This window comes from Mus caroli, chromosome 10, assembly GCF_900094665.2.
Source record: "Mus caroli chromosome 10, CAROLI_EIJ_v1.1, whole genome shotgun sequence".
In the NCBI taxonomy this organism is placed as follows: Eukaryota; Metazoa; Chordata; class Mammalia; order Rodentia; family Muridae; genus Mus; species Mus caroli.
In genome coordinates this window covers 2,043,867-2,060,993 of record NC_034579.1, presented here as the reverse complement: position 1 = coordinate 2,060,993, position 17,127 = coordinate 2,043,867, and the positions used below count along the sequence as shown (strand labels likewise).

Here is a 17,127-nt window from a genome sequence, read left to right as displayed (position 1 = left end):
CTCTCTCTCTCTCTCTCTCTCTCTCTCTCTCTCTCTGTTGTCAATACTATTACTATTCTTAGAGACAGCACATCCCTAGGTGGCCCTCGCTAGCCTGAAGTTCATTAGGGTGAAGCTAGACTCACACTTCTGTCCATCTTTCTACCCGTTTTCCAGGTGTTAGCATAATAGGATTGTCTACCCATGTCTTACTTAAGTCATGCTCTCTTCTTGATGTTTGGTATGCCACAAGCTGACAGCCTCTTCCTCCAACCTAGGAAGAGCAATATAACAGGAGTTCAACAGATCAGTGAGTTCTCGGGCTTCTTCAAGAGAATGGTTGAAAGATATCATTGTAGTAGAGATGGTAGCTTCCAGTTGATGCGCTTATCTTTTGACAGAATATTCTAGAATAGGAATGTATTTCTGCATATGCACCTCTGCCACAGTGTAACAAAAAGCAATGTTTACTTCAATTATTGTTTGTGGACTATTTCTCACGTAGCTAGTGCATCGGTGATTTTATTGTTAACGGTTTTCCAAAAGGTTTAATAATATTCTGGATGGAACCTTAAGATAGCAAGGAGAGACAAGATTTCCTATACAATTATAAGGTCCTGGAGCTCGGGCATGCAGAGATCTTATAGAGCTCCAGAGTACCAAGAACCTAGGACTGCACCACGAAGATAATATGGATTTAGGGATATTAAAATCAAAGATGGAGGAGGACTGGGCAGTTTAGATGGAGTTGACATCCTCTGATGTGAGAACCTCCATGAATAAATTGGGATGAATAGGACATTGACCAACAGAGAAGGCAAAACCTAGAGCTAGTGAGAGTATGGAAAGTGGGCATCTCAGAAGAAGTGGTTAGCAGGTTCTCCTAGGCTCAGAGTCCATGTGCAAAAGCTCATGAACATCCACTGGAAGCCTCATGCCCTCTGGGCAATGTGGTAATAACTCCTGACTGTCTCAGACGTTGTTGCCAAAGGGAAAGTGAGTAGCATGGTACCTAAAGAGGGCTCTAGTGCCACCTGCCTCTCTGACTGTATAGTTTTCATGGGAAGTGCCATCCAGATGGACAACTAAGATAATTTTCCTGGGAAAATGCTACAGCTCTTCATTTGTCTCAGTGGACTAGTATTTTTGTATTTTTTTTTTTTACCAGCAAAGCTTAATCATTACATAGCACAAAATAAAAGAGAGCCATCTTCAGAGATGCCTCAGTACCAAGTGACCATCTCACTAGAAAAAAAGTTCTTTAGAATTAAGCACAGCTCTGATGCTTTGAGCACTTTAATGGCCTCTCGTGGGATTTGTTCTGTTCTTTCCAAAGGTCAAAGAATGTTGCTCCCCACTGTTGTCCGAGGCCCAGCAACTGACTGTTCCTTTAGAAGAACTGGAGGTGCAAATCACGTCCTTCTATGAGTCCCTTGGAAAAATCAATGAGATTCTATCAGTTCTTGAGCAAGAAGCACAATCTAGCACGCTCTTTAAGCAAAAACACCAGGTAAGAAAACCCCTTTCAGAGATATCCTCATTTGAAAGTGTATTTAATAAGGTTGGGGCATGTTTTCCTGTGACAGAAGTCCAGTTAGTACAAAAGGTATTTTCCCACTACAGTAGAGTACTAGTAACTCAAACCAAAGTGTATGTCTTTTCCAGAGAAGACACCCTGCTCTGTGCTTAGTGGAAGGAATGGGGACTTGAACCATTTCCAGGGTACAGTCAGCTTGGATACTTGGATCCAGCTCAGCTAGTTAGAACCAGGCTCTGTAATTCTGAGTTGAGAAAGTCCCTGGGAGATGCCAGACAGAGGAGCCTGGTGGAGAGGTGGAGTCATCAAAATGAAGTGTGTCTGAAAATGACATATTCCAGATGTGTTGTTCTTTGGGAGAAAAGTTCCAAGTTGAGTACACTTAGGAAAACTAATTTGTTTTGAGCACCTGCCTTTGCATCTTTGAACTGGCCGCATGAGCTGATGGCTCTCAGCTCATTTCTAATTGTCTCTGCATACACTTAGATGGGGCATTCTGAGCTCTAGCTGCAGGGGGGTTGAATTTGTATGATGGGTCTCTAGAATATGTGACATATCTAGAAGAGCCAAACCTGCTCTGTCTCAAAACAAGAAGAGATCCCCACAGTAGAAGGACCTCTGTTGTTCCTTTACCAGGAGCTATTAAATTAGCGAACCCTGTATGTCCTCCAGTGAATCTATATGTCATATTTCATGAATACAATTCCAAAAGAGTTTAATTAAAGGGTCCCCCCCCATTTGTACTTTTAGAAGAATAGAAAACATGTAAGTGTTCAGGTTTTCCGTCTTTCCGTTGATCTCCTTTTAGGACATTACTTGGTGATACTCTGCGCATGTCTTTGGACCTTGCCTGTTAACTCTTTAGCTGATAAAATGGTTCATTTCTTCTGAAAGTGTACACGTCTCCCGTGCCCTGATTCCTTGTGTTTATGCTTTTTAAATGTATAAATTAATTAGTAAATTATCCTCCATTTCAGCCACATATCTATAATGTATGTCATATGATATCTTTTCTTCGACTGTGGGAATAAGTCTGTTTGATTAATCATTAGAGAAATATGCTTGGTGTGGATTTTTATAGCAGATCTGTGTGCTCAGAATCCCATAGTGTGAAGTGCAATTAATTAACCTGTTTAGTTGGCTTATTGTAAGCAGGCCTGTCCTTCAGATGAGGGGGTAACTGTAGAAAACCTTTGCTACTACACTACACTACAGTAACTGAGATATATTCATGGAAGGGACAGCCTCAGCTAATAGGATGAGCAGAATGTCTGAAATGAGAGACAGGACAGTCACAGCTTAGGTCTGAGGTAGCAAATAGCAAACTGTTTATTAACTTTGCTTGTATCATGTTAAGCCAATGGTGATCACACCTACTAATTAATATTCAATAATTCATAAAACTATTATTACTATGGATAGTATACCCACAACCATTATTGGAAAACCCTATTCGAATGACATTGGATGAAAATTCATTTATTTTGAAGGATGATAACATACCCTGTGTTCCTAAATTTCAATGAAATGTGGTTAAATATTTTTTCATCATTAAAGACATATATTATTGACAAGAAATATTTTATAAAATATTTTCACCTCTACTTTTTGAACTTCCACTTGTTCAAAGGGAAAAGGTATACCCTAATTCTGTTTTGTCAAAACAAAAGGCCTGTTTTAAATATTTGCATCTAAATGACCAAAATGGCATACAAACGAACAGTTTGAATATTCTTCTGAAAACTTAGAAAATGCAGTAATACAAGTGGTGTGTATTCAAGACAGAAATGATCTTCTGTCTCCAAGTGGACTACACCACGTCCACCCTGTATGCTGCCATGATTGGTAAGATGCAAGGTGGAGAGGCAGAAGGAAGAAGCCTGTCTACCCCCACTGCGTCCCCTTTGGAAGGGTGTGCAAGAGCATGCAGTTCCCCCGGCCTGGTCATCTCCTTCCTGCTTTGACTAGATCTCAATGGGAAGGTGGGTAGCTTGGGAACTGTATTCATTCAAACCTAGTGCATACAAGTGATGGAAAATCTGTGGCACAGGATTCACTAAAGGAGGTGTGCACTGTGTTAAATTTACTTAGTGGAATTAAAACCCAATAACCTCATTAGCTTCAATTGTTCTTTTGAAAAGCCACAGGACTGTCCATCAATCAGTTGGAGGAATGCAGAAGCTAGACACTTTTTTATGTTCTGCCATTTTCTTAATGTTAATAAGATGTGCATGAAACATAAAGTCTAAAACCTCACCATGATATTTAAATGCCTTGTATAAAAAGCATTGACTTCAATGATTGCTTAAATCAAGTTCTTTTGAAAAGAACTGTTTTTCTGTACTTCTGATTTCACTGGCTGTTCATCAAAAGCCTACAAACTGTTAATGCTGGAGCTAATAACAGTCCTTCTCTCTCTGCCCTCTCCCTCTCTCCCCTCCTCCCTCCCTTCCATCCTCCCTCCTTCCTCTTTCATTCTGGCATATAACCAATACCACTGTGTCTTTCCTTCCCTTGTAGGAACTGTTAGCTTCTCAAGAGAGCTGTAAGAAATCCTTGACACTCATAGAGAAGGGCAGCCACAGTGTTCAGAAGATGGTGACCTTGAGCCAGGCACTAAAGCACTGGGATCACACGAAACTGCAGAAGCAAATAGCAGATGTCCATCATGCATTCCAGGTAAGTCTTTCTCCCTGCTTTAGGCATTTCATCCTGGAAAACAGAGAAGGAGGACAGATAAAGTACTCATGACTCAAGCAACTCCCTCTCTAATACTTGAAACCCATTACTTCCTTTCTAATGTTAATATTCAAAACAGTTAATGATCCTTCTAATGAGATATCTCCCCTTCAAGTCCTTTCCAAACAAATAATAATATTAATAATTAGTGGTGATATAATACCACCTGACCAAACAAAGCCTCAATACTTAGAAAGCAGCTTCCTATTATGCCTTATGCATACATATAATTCATATAGTTATATGTTATATAATAGATTATGTATTTATAATTATATAATTATCATATATAGTTATATATAATAATTTTATATATTGTTATTTATATCATGTAATACATGATATATTTATTATATACATTATATTATTATATCTTATATGTCACATTATATATCATAATATGTAATAAGTAATGACATTTTAATATAAATATATTATATATTACATGAATATAATAATAGAAATAATATAAATATAATATACAAAATATAATTATTATATATAACAATATAAATATATAATATACTATATAATATACTTATAATTATGTTGTAATTATACTATAATTGTTGTATATATAATAACATATTATTTAAATATTATGTGTAATATATAATAATATATAATTATTATGTATATAATATAGATAATCATATACTAATATAATATATTCTAAATAATACAAGTACTTTCATAACATTTCTGATGGATGTATTATTAAAAGTCATCCAGAGATGATTTAGTTTAGAGTATGCAGAATGATGTGCCTAGGTTAAGTGCAACCCCTACCTCATTAATGAATGAAACTCAGAGCTTTCTGCTTCGAGCTTCTGGATTGAATTCCAGGGTACCAAGAAGTGATTCTATTTTTTGCATTAAGAGCATGATCAAGAAAACTGGAGACTGGAAGAAGCACGTGGAAGCCAACAGCCGTTTGATGAAGAAATTTGAGGAGTCTCGGGCCGAGTTGGAGAAGGTGCTTAGGGTTGCTCAGGAGGGCCTAGAGGAGAAGGGGGACCCTGAAGAACTCCTTCGGAGACACACGGTGAGTCTGCTTCATATGGTACAACTGATCCATGTGTGTGGACAACCTATCTTAGGAAAATAAAAAGAAGATTCTGACCTAAAGTAGGAAAGTTGGCGGAGCCAGAAAGGCATGAACTTTAAGGGCATCAGACCCTAGAAACAGCAGCAAAACAATTTTCAAGAGAAACATCCTGGTTGGGTTATTTGAGACCACCCTTAAGTTTCTGGGGATAGCAGAGAATACAGATGATTTAGGTTCTCAGACTGTAAGTCCATTATTTAGCTTGGAAAGATTTACACAGCTAAAGATTCCTGTCAATAGCTTACGCTGAGTGACTAATTCATGCTCATTTAATAAATCACCATGGCACATCATAACATGGTATAGGTACCATGTCACACACAGTCAGGTAAGATGGAGAGGCCATCTTCATGCTTGTCCTGCTTGTTCAGACTGTGAATGAATGCTCTAGAGTGATGGACAGTGTGCTAATAAGGTGCACTTTAAAACAGTTCCTGAGATTTCAGAGGTATTTGAATGTAACCCATACTGTCAAGGGGTGGAACACATAGTAGGGATACTGTTTTTTAGAGCCCTCCATAGTCTATGGTGACAAAGCATCTATCCAACTCATTTTATAATTGTGAGTGTTTTAGACCTCTGTGCTCTGAATCCTCTGGTTTCAAAATCTCTGTGCTCATGTATGGTTATATGTGTGTGGCTGAGACTGTTTGAGACTATGTGCATGTATACATATGTTGCTTCTGTCTCTTGTGCTGCTGTAAGAAAATATCAGATAGCTGGCTTTGAAGGGAGAAGGCCTTTTTTCTTGCAGTTCTGGAAGACTGTAGTCTGAGCTCAGCCTGCCCTGATAGGATTCCCATGAGGACTCATTCTGGCTTACAGATGACCACTTCCATGTTGTCATAGGTCAGAAAGAGGCTTTGCCTGTAATTTTATGAAGGTCCCACACTTGTGACTTCACCTAAATCTAATATGCCCGAGGCCCTAGCTCCAAATCCAGCCACGCTTAGGTTTATGGTTCTGACATTTAGCTCCATGGAGACACAGTTTCATCTGTAGCACATGTAATAGAATACATACCTGGGTAGTGCAGGATGATTCATAATGACAATCAAGACCTGACACGCGTTACACATAAGCAGGGGAGTTAAGGAGAACCCGTTCTGCAGTGCTTAATTTACCAAAGAAGATGCAAATCACTATCACTGTGGACTCAAGGTGGATTTTCAGATTAATTTAGGAACTTCAAAGGTTTTTTTTCTTTCTTAAAATGTAGAAAGTGAGCTGTCAGACGTGATGACTTCTAACTTACAACCATAGATGGTTGGTTATAGTTTGTTTCCCAAAGACGGATAAAGTTACTAAGGCTCGAATGAAGGCAGCTGCAAGGTACTAGGCTCACTGAGACATCTTCTGATGAGGTTACTCTGAACAGCATCCTGACAGTGCTTCCTCTCTGTGTGATAGGAATTCTTCAGCCAGCTGGACCAGAGGGTCCTCAATGCTTTCCTAAAAGCCTGTGATGAGCTAACTGACATCCTCCCAGAGCAGGAGCAGCAAGGCCTACAGGAGGCTGTCCGAAAGCTACACAAACAGTGGAAGGTGAGTGTGGAATTGTGGGAACACAAGAAATCTGCGTCCTGGAATTTGTTCTGTAGTTAAGAGTGCTGGACATAAGAAAGGACAAGTTTAGAACATGTTGGCATCTCAACAGAGCACATGCCTAGCCAGAAGACCCATTGTTGTTTTCTGGATCTTTCTGTGGGTACAGGATCTTCAGGGAGAAGCGCCTTATCATTTGCTCCATCTGAAAATCGCTGTGGAGAAAGACAGATTCTCAGCTGTTGTGGAAGAGTGCAAAGCTGAGCTGGAGCAAGAGACCAAGCTGGCTCCTCAAGAAGGCAGCGAGAAGATCATAAAGGAACACAGGGTATGTGCCACACTATATAAAGTGTATAACTCCATAAAGATATTTAAAGATACAATGGTCTGAGGAACATGATTGCATTATGTCTGTTCTCTCTATGAATCTGACTTTGGTTTTTCTGTGAGAATATAGACATGTTTCAACCCTTATCACCAAGGTAGTGAAACTGTTTATCATGTCTTAGGTTTTCTTCAGTGACAAGGGTCCTCACCATCTCTGTGAGAAGAGACTACAGCTCATAGAGGAACTGTGTGGGAAACTCCCAGTCCGGGACCCAGTAAGGGACACATCTGGAGCCTGTCACACAGCTCTCAAAGAGCTCAAAGCTTCCATTGACAACACTTACATGATGCTCGTGGATGACCCAGATAAGTGGAAGGACTATACCAGCAGGTACTGGGGCATCTCCAGAGAAGGCTCCAGGCTGTCTTAATCCTTTCCATCAGAGATTATTATAAAACAGGGGATGGCGTACATCTTGTTTCAGGCAATAAGAAAATCAGATTGCTTTAATCTTAACTGTGCTTTGCTTTTCTATAAATGTACTTCATTTCTAAAAATCTATCTATCTATCTATCTATCTATCTATCTATCTATCTATCTATCTATCTATATATCTATCTATCTATCTATCTATCTATCTATCTATCTNTATCCATCCATCCATCCATCCATCCATCCATCCATCCATCCATCCATCTATCTATCTATCTATCTATCTATCTATCTATCTATCTATCTATCTATCTGTCTAACAAATTGTTTTTAAAATGGGTTTCCATCCAAAGCAGGGTCTGTATTTCATTTCAAAATAACCTATCTTTCCTTGAGGTCAAACAATCCCATTGTTCTTCTTGTGCTGGCCTCTGTTGGTTAATGCCACTCTAGTGAGACATATGAAGCCAGACCTCGATGGCTCCTTCCCTCTCAAGCCCTAAGACATATCCTTGTCCTCAGCTACGCTCCCTTATCGACTTTAGATATTACCACACTTGCCTTGGGCTTCATGTTAAAGTTCCCAGAAAAGGCCATCTATGTGGTTGTCATTTGTTCTACTCCCATGGATTCAAAATAGAAAATGTATCTCACCGTCACAAGACTTCGCCCCTTTCCTAATAAAATGCTTGTGTGGTTTCAGGTTTTCTGAGTTCTCCTCTTGGGTGTCTGCAAAGAAGGCATGGTTGAAGAAAATCAAGGATGAGCCCATTAACATTGGCAACCACGATGAGGTTAAGCATGTGGTAGATGTAAGTTCTGAGCTGGTCGTTGCTAGAGGAAAATTTCCAATAACTAAATATTTGTAGTGTAACTGACTACTTTGGTTGGTTGGTTGATTAGTTTGTTCACACACACACTGATTCTATAAAAAAATAGGCTTCTATATTTCTTTAAAGACAATATCTGTTTATATTAATGTGGTGAAGTGTAGGTTTTTCCCTTCTATAAAGCTGCTGATAGCTTTGAGATTTAAGCCCTCTCAGTGATATCTCTAAAGCAGCTTTACTTCCTGGGAAAGGTTGGAGAAGGAAACAGCATGCATGATTGTATAGCAGCATAGACTTAAGAATTACCACAGGAAACTGGAATGCTGTGTGTTTCTACAATACAGTTTTATCTAGACAACTTGAGCACCCAGAGGTCGTAGGGAATTCCTTGATTATTCTGTTGTCAGGCTGGACTGGCTCAGTTCAGTTGCTTTAGAGGCCACAAACCCAGCCAAGGTAACAGAGCTCCAGATCTGAATATTGTGTTTATTTTGTGACTCACACACAGCAACCTTCTGTCTTATCAAGGCCTTGACCTGGCATACAGAGACTAGAGTATGAGTCTCCTCAGCATTTCTAATCCTTGAAAGTCACATGCCTACTATGAAAGAGCTTAGTCTTTCTGCCCCTGTCTTCTGGCATATAGTTGCCCAAGGTACTATTTGTGAACTCAATAACATTACTGAATACATACATAAAAATAGGCTTATGCACAAAACCCCCCAGCTTGATCATGATTTGTAACAACTCTTGGTTATTAAAAAGTGTCCTTTCATTCCAGGAGATCAGAAATGACATTACCAAGAAAGGAGAGAGTCTCAGCTGGCTGAAATCCAGGCTTAAGCATTTGATTGATATTTCTTCAGAGAATGAAGCCCAAAAGCGAGGAGATGAGCTGGCAGAATTATCAAGCTCTTTCAAGGCTCTTGTGGCATTACTGTCAGAGGTGTGTCATTTACAGTGATAAACAGCATCCTGGGGAAGAAGGCTGAAAAGCCATCTTTGTTTTGGTTGTAGCTTAGCAAGTAGTTTTATAAAGAAAGCATAGTTATTTATATGAAGAGCATTCAGAAAGATGGGCAGGATGCTTGATTTAAGGAAAATGCTACTGCCTGGGTAGTTCAAGTTAAAGAACTATGTCTAAAGTCCAAAGATGGTCAGCCAAATGATTTTTTTGGTCTTACTGAAAACATCATTATTTCATGGCCACTTAAGGACATATTCCAAAGTTTAGGGGAAATGGTTTGAGAAACCCAGTATAATGATGCATACCTATAATCCTAGCTGATGCAGGAGGGTAGGAAGTTCAAGGATAATCTGGTCTGAATATAACAAGTTCAAGACTAGCCTAAGTGACAGAGAGAGGTTTATGTGTGTGTGTGGGGGGGGGGGAGGCGCGGAAGTTAAAAGAAAGAGCTATGCTTAGACGTCAGAGAAACCCAGCAATGGAGCTAAAACTTTATATATAATCTTCCATATCATCTTAAGTTTTTTATTAAATGTCTCTAGGCCCCAATTTCCTTCCTTTTAAAGCAGAATTTAAAATACATCAATAAAGCAATAACAAAGACTAAATTCAGTACTTTAGGTTAAGAACTTGGAAGTGTATTGAGACAGATAAGTCTTCATTAGCTGCTAACCAGTAATAATAACTTGTTCTAAATTTAATATGCATCACAATGAGCTATATTCCATGATAGGATAAAGTATTTAAACTTCCTGTCTGTTAGGGCTGCTTCCACTCACTCAGTGTGCAAGGGGAAGGTTGAGCAGGCAAGAGGGAACAAGTCTAAAGCTCAAGGGTTTGTGAGAGGGAAGGTAGTACAGAACCATAGAGTGGTTTTGGAAGAACATTTTCAACAAATGTTCTATCATTTTCTTCACGATTTTTTTCTCCTCTGTTGGTTTTAAATAGTATGGGCTCAACACTTTGTATAAGGTCTTATCACTGCCAGGGATTTTATGAGACTATAATCAAAGAACCCCAAGATATGAAGTATAAAACAGATAATTTATTATCGTACTTTTGCTATCGAGACATGCACATTTTTCTGTTCTTAATTTTAGAACAGATTTTTTAATAGGGTGCAGAATACTGTCCAATGAAATGAATTTTCAGTTCCTCCAAGTGGCTGTGCTATTGAACTACAATCAAATAAGATTCAAAACTATACAAAAGCATAGGAATCATGAATCTGGCTTTAGCTGTCGGGACATAGTTTATATACACATTTAGAATATGTAATATATCATCACCTCAAATGCAGCAATTTCACTGAAGGCATAAATTGTGAAGTTATGAGTTCTGGAGATGGAATGTATATGCTGTGATAAACAGAGTGGCTTCATATATTTAAAGCTAAGACAATAGACTCCAAGTCTCTCACAAACACAAAATTTGCATGTGTGAAGTAACTGAAGGACTAATTAGCTTAATTAGAGACGTTATTTCTGGGAGCTAGAGCCTGGTGCAGCACTTAAGTGCACAGGCTGCTCTTGCCCAGGGCTGAGTTAGGTTCTGAGCACTCATGTGGCAGCATACAACATCTGTAACTCCAGCTCCAGGGAATCTAATGCCCCTTTCTGGCCTCTGTAAGCACAAGGTATGCATGCAATGCAGAAATACATTCAGGCAAAACACGTATTCACATAAGGTAAAAATGAATACATAAGACCTTTAAACCATTTCACAATGTGTTACTGTAAGGCATATCACTGCATAGCTTAGCTGTAGGCAAGGTGAATTTGTCACCTCTCCATGTAAACATATTCCACAAACTTTGCTAAATAGCTTGTGATTTACTCCTTTTCTTCTATAACAATTTAGGTTGAAAAGCTGCTAAGCAACTTCGGAGAATGCATTCAGTACAAGGAAATCATGAAAAGTTCCCTTGAGGGGTTGATATCAGGCCCCCAAGAAGGCAAGGAAGAGGCTGAGATGATCCTGGACTCGAAAAATCTGCTTGAGGCGCAGCAGTTGCTCCTGCATCACCAGGTAGAGACCTCTTTGTTCACCACATGCACAGTGTGGACAAGAGATAAAGAATAGGTTCTGAGGCAGGGGGATGAAGAAGGGGAAAGGAGAAGGAACTGGACTGATAGCTCAAAACACTTTGCAATTCTATGCTCTGCTTTCTCTGATAAACATTACATGTTTCTGAGCACCCTGGAAACAAATTCCTAGATGGTTTTTGCTCTTGCAAAAGGTTAAAACTAAAACCAAAGGAATTATATGTATGTATATATGTATGTATATATGTGTGTATGTAGATATGTATCTATATATGCATAAATGTATATATGTATTATGAATGTGTATATATGAATGTGTGTATATATGAATATATATAATTGTGTGTATATGTACATGTGTGTATGAATGTATAATAGGCATATATATGCAAATATGTATGTGCATATATAAATTTGTATGGATATTTGCACATATTTACAATCAGCCTATTTTTTGGTGATAGATTGAAAACAGGACCTTAATATTAAGCTCCAACTTTCCATTGAACTACAAACCTATCCCCAATAATAAATTATTTTAATTTAGTTGCTTTCTGGCAGTTTGGTGGTAGACATCAAAATATATGTGCAGATGGAATATATTACTTATATATAAGTATACTTATATATGTTATACTTTCATATAAGTATATATACACAACTATGTAAATTTGTAGATATAATAACTATGTATATCAGTAGATTAACTATTCAAATATATACCCCAAAAGAAAAATTCTTAATATTTGCATTTGTAAATCACAGATGATAAAATGGAGTGGAACTTTTTAAAGACAAAAAGCAATTATTTTAGGACTATCAAATTAGTTGTTTTACCAAAATATTTTTGAAGTGTTGCATATGTTCAATGTTCTCCAACTCCACACATAATTAAAATACTAAAGCCAAATTATTTACACCTTGACCATTCAGAGCATAAGCTAATGTTTAAGTAACAACCGTCTTTGACTGATTCATGGTTCCTGATATTAATGTTTTAACTGTTCAAGCCCACACCTATTAAGGCTTTGCCTTCTACACCTCTGATATTAACATGCTTATAGCCCTGCATAGCTACAAAGAGAATAAAGTTTATACGTCTGGTGATGTTGGTGCATGCCTTTAATCCCAGCACTCAGGAGCTAAGGCAGGTAGATCTCTATGAATTTGAGGCTAACCTGGTATACAGAGTGAGAGTTCAAAGGTAGCCAGGGCTACACAGAAAAACAAAACCAAACAAGTTTATATTCATCTATTGAACAACTGCTTCCAGCAAAAGACAAAGATGATCTCAGCAAAGAAGAGAGACCTCCAGCAGCAGATGGAGCAGGCACAGCAGGGTGGGCAGGCAGGCCCAGGTCAAGAGGAGCTGCGGAAGCTGGAGAGCACCCTCACAGGCCTGGAGCAGAGCAGGGAGAGGCAGGAACGTCGCATCCAGGTAGGGCTGGGCTGGCTGGCAGGAGCTGGCTCAGCGATGCTAAGACTGGATTGACTTGCTGTCTGCAGCAAGAGCCTGCATTCACCTCTGCTGCTGATGGTGATATTTCCTTAAGTCCTTTACCTGGATTGGTTTTAGCCATAGCAGAAGCTTCTGGACATCTCTAAATGTAAACAGCATAGTTTGCACATGTAGACACTATCTATCTCAGTTGCTTTTCTCATTGTAAACAGCATAGTTTGCACATGTAGACACTATCTCAGTTGCTTTTCTCATTGCTGTAACCAAATACCCAACAAGTGGTTCAAGGGTAGTAGGGCTACTTCTGTTCAAGGGAATACATTCCATTGTGGTGAAAGAGGTAGGGAAGCAAAAGCAGGGGCTCACTGGGACTGGCTCCCAAACCTAAGACCTAGCCCCTAGAGTCCCACTTCCTTCAGCAAGGCTCTATCCCCTAAAGTATCCACAACCTTCCAAGTCTGTCCCATCAGCTGTGGACCAAGTGTTAAACATATGAGCCAGTGGGAAACATTTCACCTTCGAATCACAGGGATGCTTAAGAAAGATTTGTAACTCATTCCTATCTCACAGGCAGTTCAATGATGGAACCCGGATGCGATGAACCAGGATTTTTCTGAATCCATGAACTTGCTCATATTGCTTCTCATGTCCAGGAGACCCAGCAGCCACACCTAAGCCACCCTGTGCTCTGGGGTACTGTTGACACATTGCCCTAAGCCACCCTGTGCTCTGGGGTACTGTTGACACACTGCCCTAAAAATGATTTTGGGTTTTTGCTACTTATTGCTGTTTCTTGACTCTACTCTTCCCTCTTGCTACCCCAACCTTCTTTGCCAATGATTGACAAGCTATTTCTCCCTGATCACTTAGTTACATGTTATCACTGCATCTGTAGGAGCACAAGACTTTATGTCTGCTGGGGAACTCAGGACTCGTCTGAAGGCCTAGCGGGAAGGAAATGCTGTCAAAGAGAACCAAGTTCATCTTTAATTGGCCTTGTTGTGTGATGTCACACAGGCTTAGGGAATGAATGAACGAGAAAGCCGCAGTGTATTAGGATTCAGTCTGGTCATTTGTAATGTGGCATGATGTGCGTTTACTTATTTCTAATTTAGGTCAGCTTGAGGAAATGGGAGCGGTTTGAGACAAACAAGGAAACGGTGGTCAGATATCTTTTCCAGACAGGTTCCAGCCACGAACGCTTCTTGAGCTTCAGCAGTTTGGAAAGCCTATCATCAGAGTTGGAGCAGACAAAGGTATGCAACTTATTATTATTATTACACATTTAATCAATTCTTACTATTTATTGACAACCCACTCTTCAGCACACTGTGGAACGAGGGTGTAAGAAGGACTTACACCTTAAGAACTAAGATTTTCATGACAGTGGGCAAGTGTCAGTTCCAAACAGAGGTGTGTATGAACTGTCAGGTCTCTGGAGGTACTGATGTTCAGGGGTCAGTCAAGTCAGAGCAGCTTAGAGGTGGAGGACAGACAGATGATCCAGGAAGGAGGAACGCCATCAGGAGTGAAAGAGCTAGATATGATGCTTCAGTACTGTAGTGTGAGGTAAAGAGACACAAACTTGGAAAGCTGGCCAATGGTTCTAACAATGAACGCTCAAATGTTACTCTCCAGGCAACATGGAGTTGGGTCATCAGAGAGTTCTTAAGAAGGCCACACAGCCAGAGCTGTGCCTCAGGGCAGCAAATGTCTAAGCAGATAAAGAAATCAGAAAGGATAAGAGTCTGGGCTGCTGGAAACAGAGTGCTTTCAGTGCCTTGCTATGTACTTACAGTCAGTGTCACATACATGTGGTATTGGCACTTCTGACCTCCTTTGGCCACCTTGCTCACTCTGCACTGTTCTTACATTACTATTCTACAAACAGCCCTTGGGTGGTTGTGCTGAGAGACATTGGCTTTTTCTGTGTGCTGGTAGGTGATATGTTCACATGACAAGATTAAGTTAGATTTCATAATAGACATGGCCCAGCATGGATGTGAATGTTCAGAGAGGCCAAAGGTGGCTTGGTTAAGGAAGAGCAGAGCCTGGTTTTAGCTATAGCTCTACCTGGTGAAAACCAGTGTTTTTCCTAATGGGTTCATGGATATTCATACATCATATTCTCTGGACTTGGTGATAGACACCATTCTATTTTTGTTTAATTTTGTTTATACTAACCCTTTCCTATTCTTTGAAGCACTTGCATTACAATTTCCTGTGGGTAGTTCATGTAAAACACTATATATACATAAATACATACACACATATATATATATATGTGTGTGTGTGTGTGTGTGTGTGTGTGTGTGTGTGTAGGCACAGCAACACTAATTGACACTTCTTATTGCATTTGTAAACTTTGAGGAATTAATAAAACTGAGATTTGTGGTCTTCAAAAATGGACCGGCAACACCTGGAGCTGACAGATAGTCATAAGTGAGATTCAGTGCTGTGATCTCAGTGAGCGTCATCCTTCAGATTGCTCTCCATCTCTGTGCCGTCAGGAAGCGCTGCCAAGCTTTATCTGAACCACACATGGCTTCTCTGCCACAATAGTGATGCTCATTTGACACGATTAAGTTTTCCAAATAGGAAGCTATGATTATTCTATGTTGAAGTTTTAACTTTTATGGTTATTATAATGACTTTCAAAATGGTCCTTGGGAGTACCGTCTTCTATGGTACTGCATATGGTACAGTCTTATATGGAGAGATGCTTTGAGGGGCAAGCTGACTTTTACCAATGTTTACATAGCAGTTCTGTGCTGACTATTTAAAGGGGGAAGCTGATGAACATTTAAGGCGCTTGTCAGATTTTCTTTCATGAGAAGAAATAAGACGTTAATTCTCTTCACTTGAGGCTATCACCAATGTTTATCTTTTCTAATTTAATATTCAACATGATTTACCTGACAAAATGCAAGTAGCATCTAGAACATAGCAGAGCAGAGCCTCATACAAATTAAAACTTTTGAATTAAAATAGATCAGAGTTGCTGAAAAGCAGCAGGTAAAATAAGCCAGGTTTTGTTTGTTTGTTTGTTTGGTTGGTTGGTTTTTGTTTTGTTTTTTTGTTTTTGTTTGTTTGTTTGTTTTTGGTCTGTCTGAAAGATGGAAAATTGATAAATGGTACCTGCTAGTGTAAGGCACTTCAAAATGAATCTGCTGGTGGGTGCCAAGTCCTCATCCAGGAAAATATGATGTGTACATTTCACTCTCATACAAAAGAGCCTGAAAAGTTATCCAACAAAGTGGGTGTCTTAGTCAGGGTTTCTATTCCTGCACAAACATCATGACCAAGAAGCAAGTTGGGGAGGAAAGGGTTTATTCGGCTTACACTTCCATGCTGCTGTTCATCACCAAAGGAAGTCAGGACTGNAACTCAGACAGGTCAGGGAGCAGGAGCTGATGCAGAGGCCATGGAGGGATGTTCTTTACTGGCTTGCCTCCCCTGGCTTGCTCAGCCTGCTCTCTTATAGAACCCAAGACTACCAGCCCAGGGATGGTCCCACCCACAAGGGGCCTTTCCCCCTTGATCACTAATTGAGAAAATGCCTTACAGTTGGGTCTCNTGGAGGCATTTCCTCAACTGAAGCTCCTTTCTCTGTGATAACTCCAGCTGTGTCAAGTTGACACAAAAATAGCCAGTACAGTGGGCAAACAAGTGGTTCACAATTGTAGCACAGGCTTGACTCTTTCAAAATGAGGCTTTGCTAGGACTGAGGGTATGGCTCAGTTGGAAGAGTGTCCACCTAGCACACAGGAAGCCCTGGGCTGGGGTCCTCCACTGGTAAGCATAATACATAATAGTGTATGCCTAAAATCTCAGTGCTTAGGAGGTAGAGGCAGGGGGATCTGTTCAGTCTCAGATAGTGACCTGGTTGGCTTATATGAGCTTCTGTCTCCGTTGCAGAGCAGGAGTCCTGAGCTTCTTCCTATCATGTTGTGTGTGTATATACATAAAATAAGATTCTGCAGCATTAAGGACACACTATATTACTTCTCAGGGAACAGTAACTTCTTCCTACAGAGAAAAATATATAATAAAATCCCTAATGTGTTAGACAAACTATCCCCCTGTTAGGGAAACAAATGTATTAGTTGACCCAGAAATCTACTGTCCCTATGATTAAAGGACCAAGAACTGCTGGTT

At 39.7% G+C, this 17,127-nt stretch overlaps 1 protein-coding gene across 13 annotated transcripts in view; it reads left to right on the top strand.

Moving 5' to 3' along the window:
* The window catches only part of Syne1 (spectrin repeat containing nuclear envelope protein 1), a 444,430-nt gene that overhangs the window by 124,642 nt on the left and 302,661 nt on the right, over nt 1-17,127 (top strand). For all 13 annotated transcript variants that reach the window (XM_029482408.1, XM_029482403.1, XM_029482399.1 and 10 more), the window contains 11 exons: nt 1,316-1,489; nt 4,037-4,195; nt 5,136-5,300; nt 6,774-6,908; nt 7,078-7,236; nt 7,418-7,626; nt 8,372-8,480; nt 9,280-9,444; nt 11,326-11,493; nt 12,784-12,948; nt 14,085-14,225. In XM_029482408.1, coding sequence (XP_029338268.1) covers nt 1,316-1,489; nt 4,037-4,195; nt 5,136-5,300; nt 6,774-6,908; nt 7,078-7,236; nt 7,418-7,626; nt 8,372-8,480; nt 9,280-9,444; nt 11,326-11,493; nt 12,784-12,948; nt 14,085-14,225 — 1,749 coding nt within the window. The remainder of the gene's footprint in view (nt 1-1,315; nt 1,490-4,036; nt 4,196-5,135; nt 5,301-6,773; nt 6,909-7,077; nt 7,237-7,417; nt 7,627-8,371; nt 8,481-9,279; nt 9,445-11,325; nt 11,494-12,783; nt 12,949-14,084; nt 14,226-17,127) is intronic.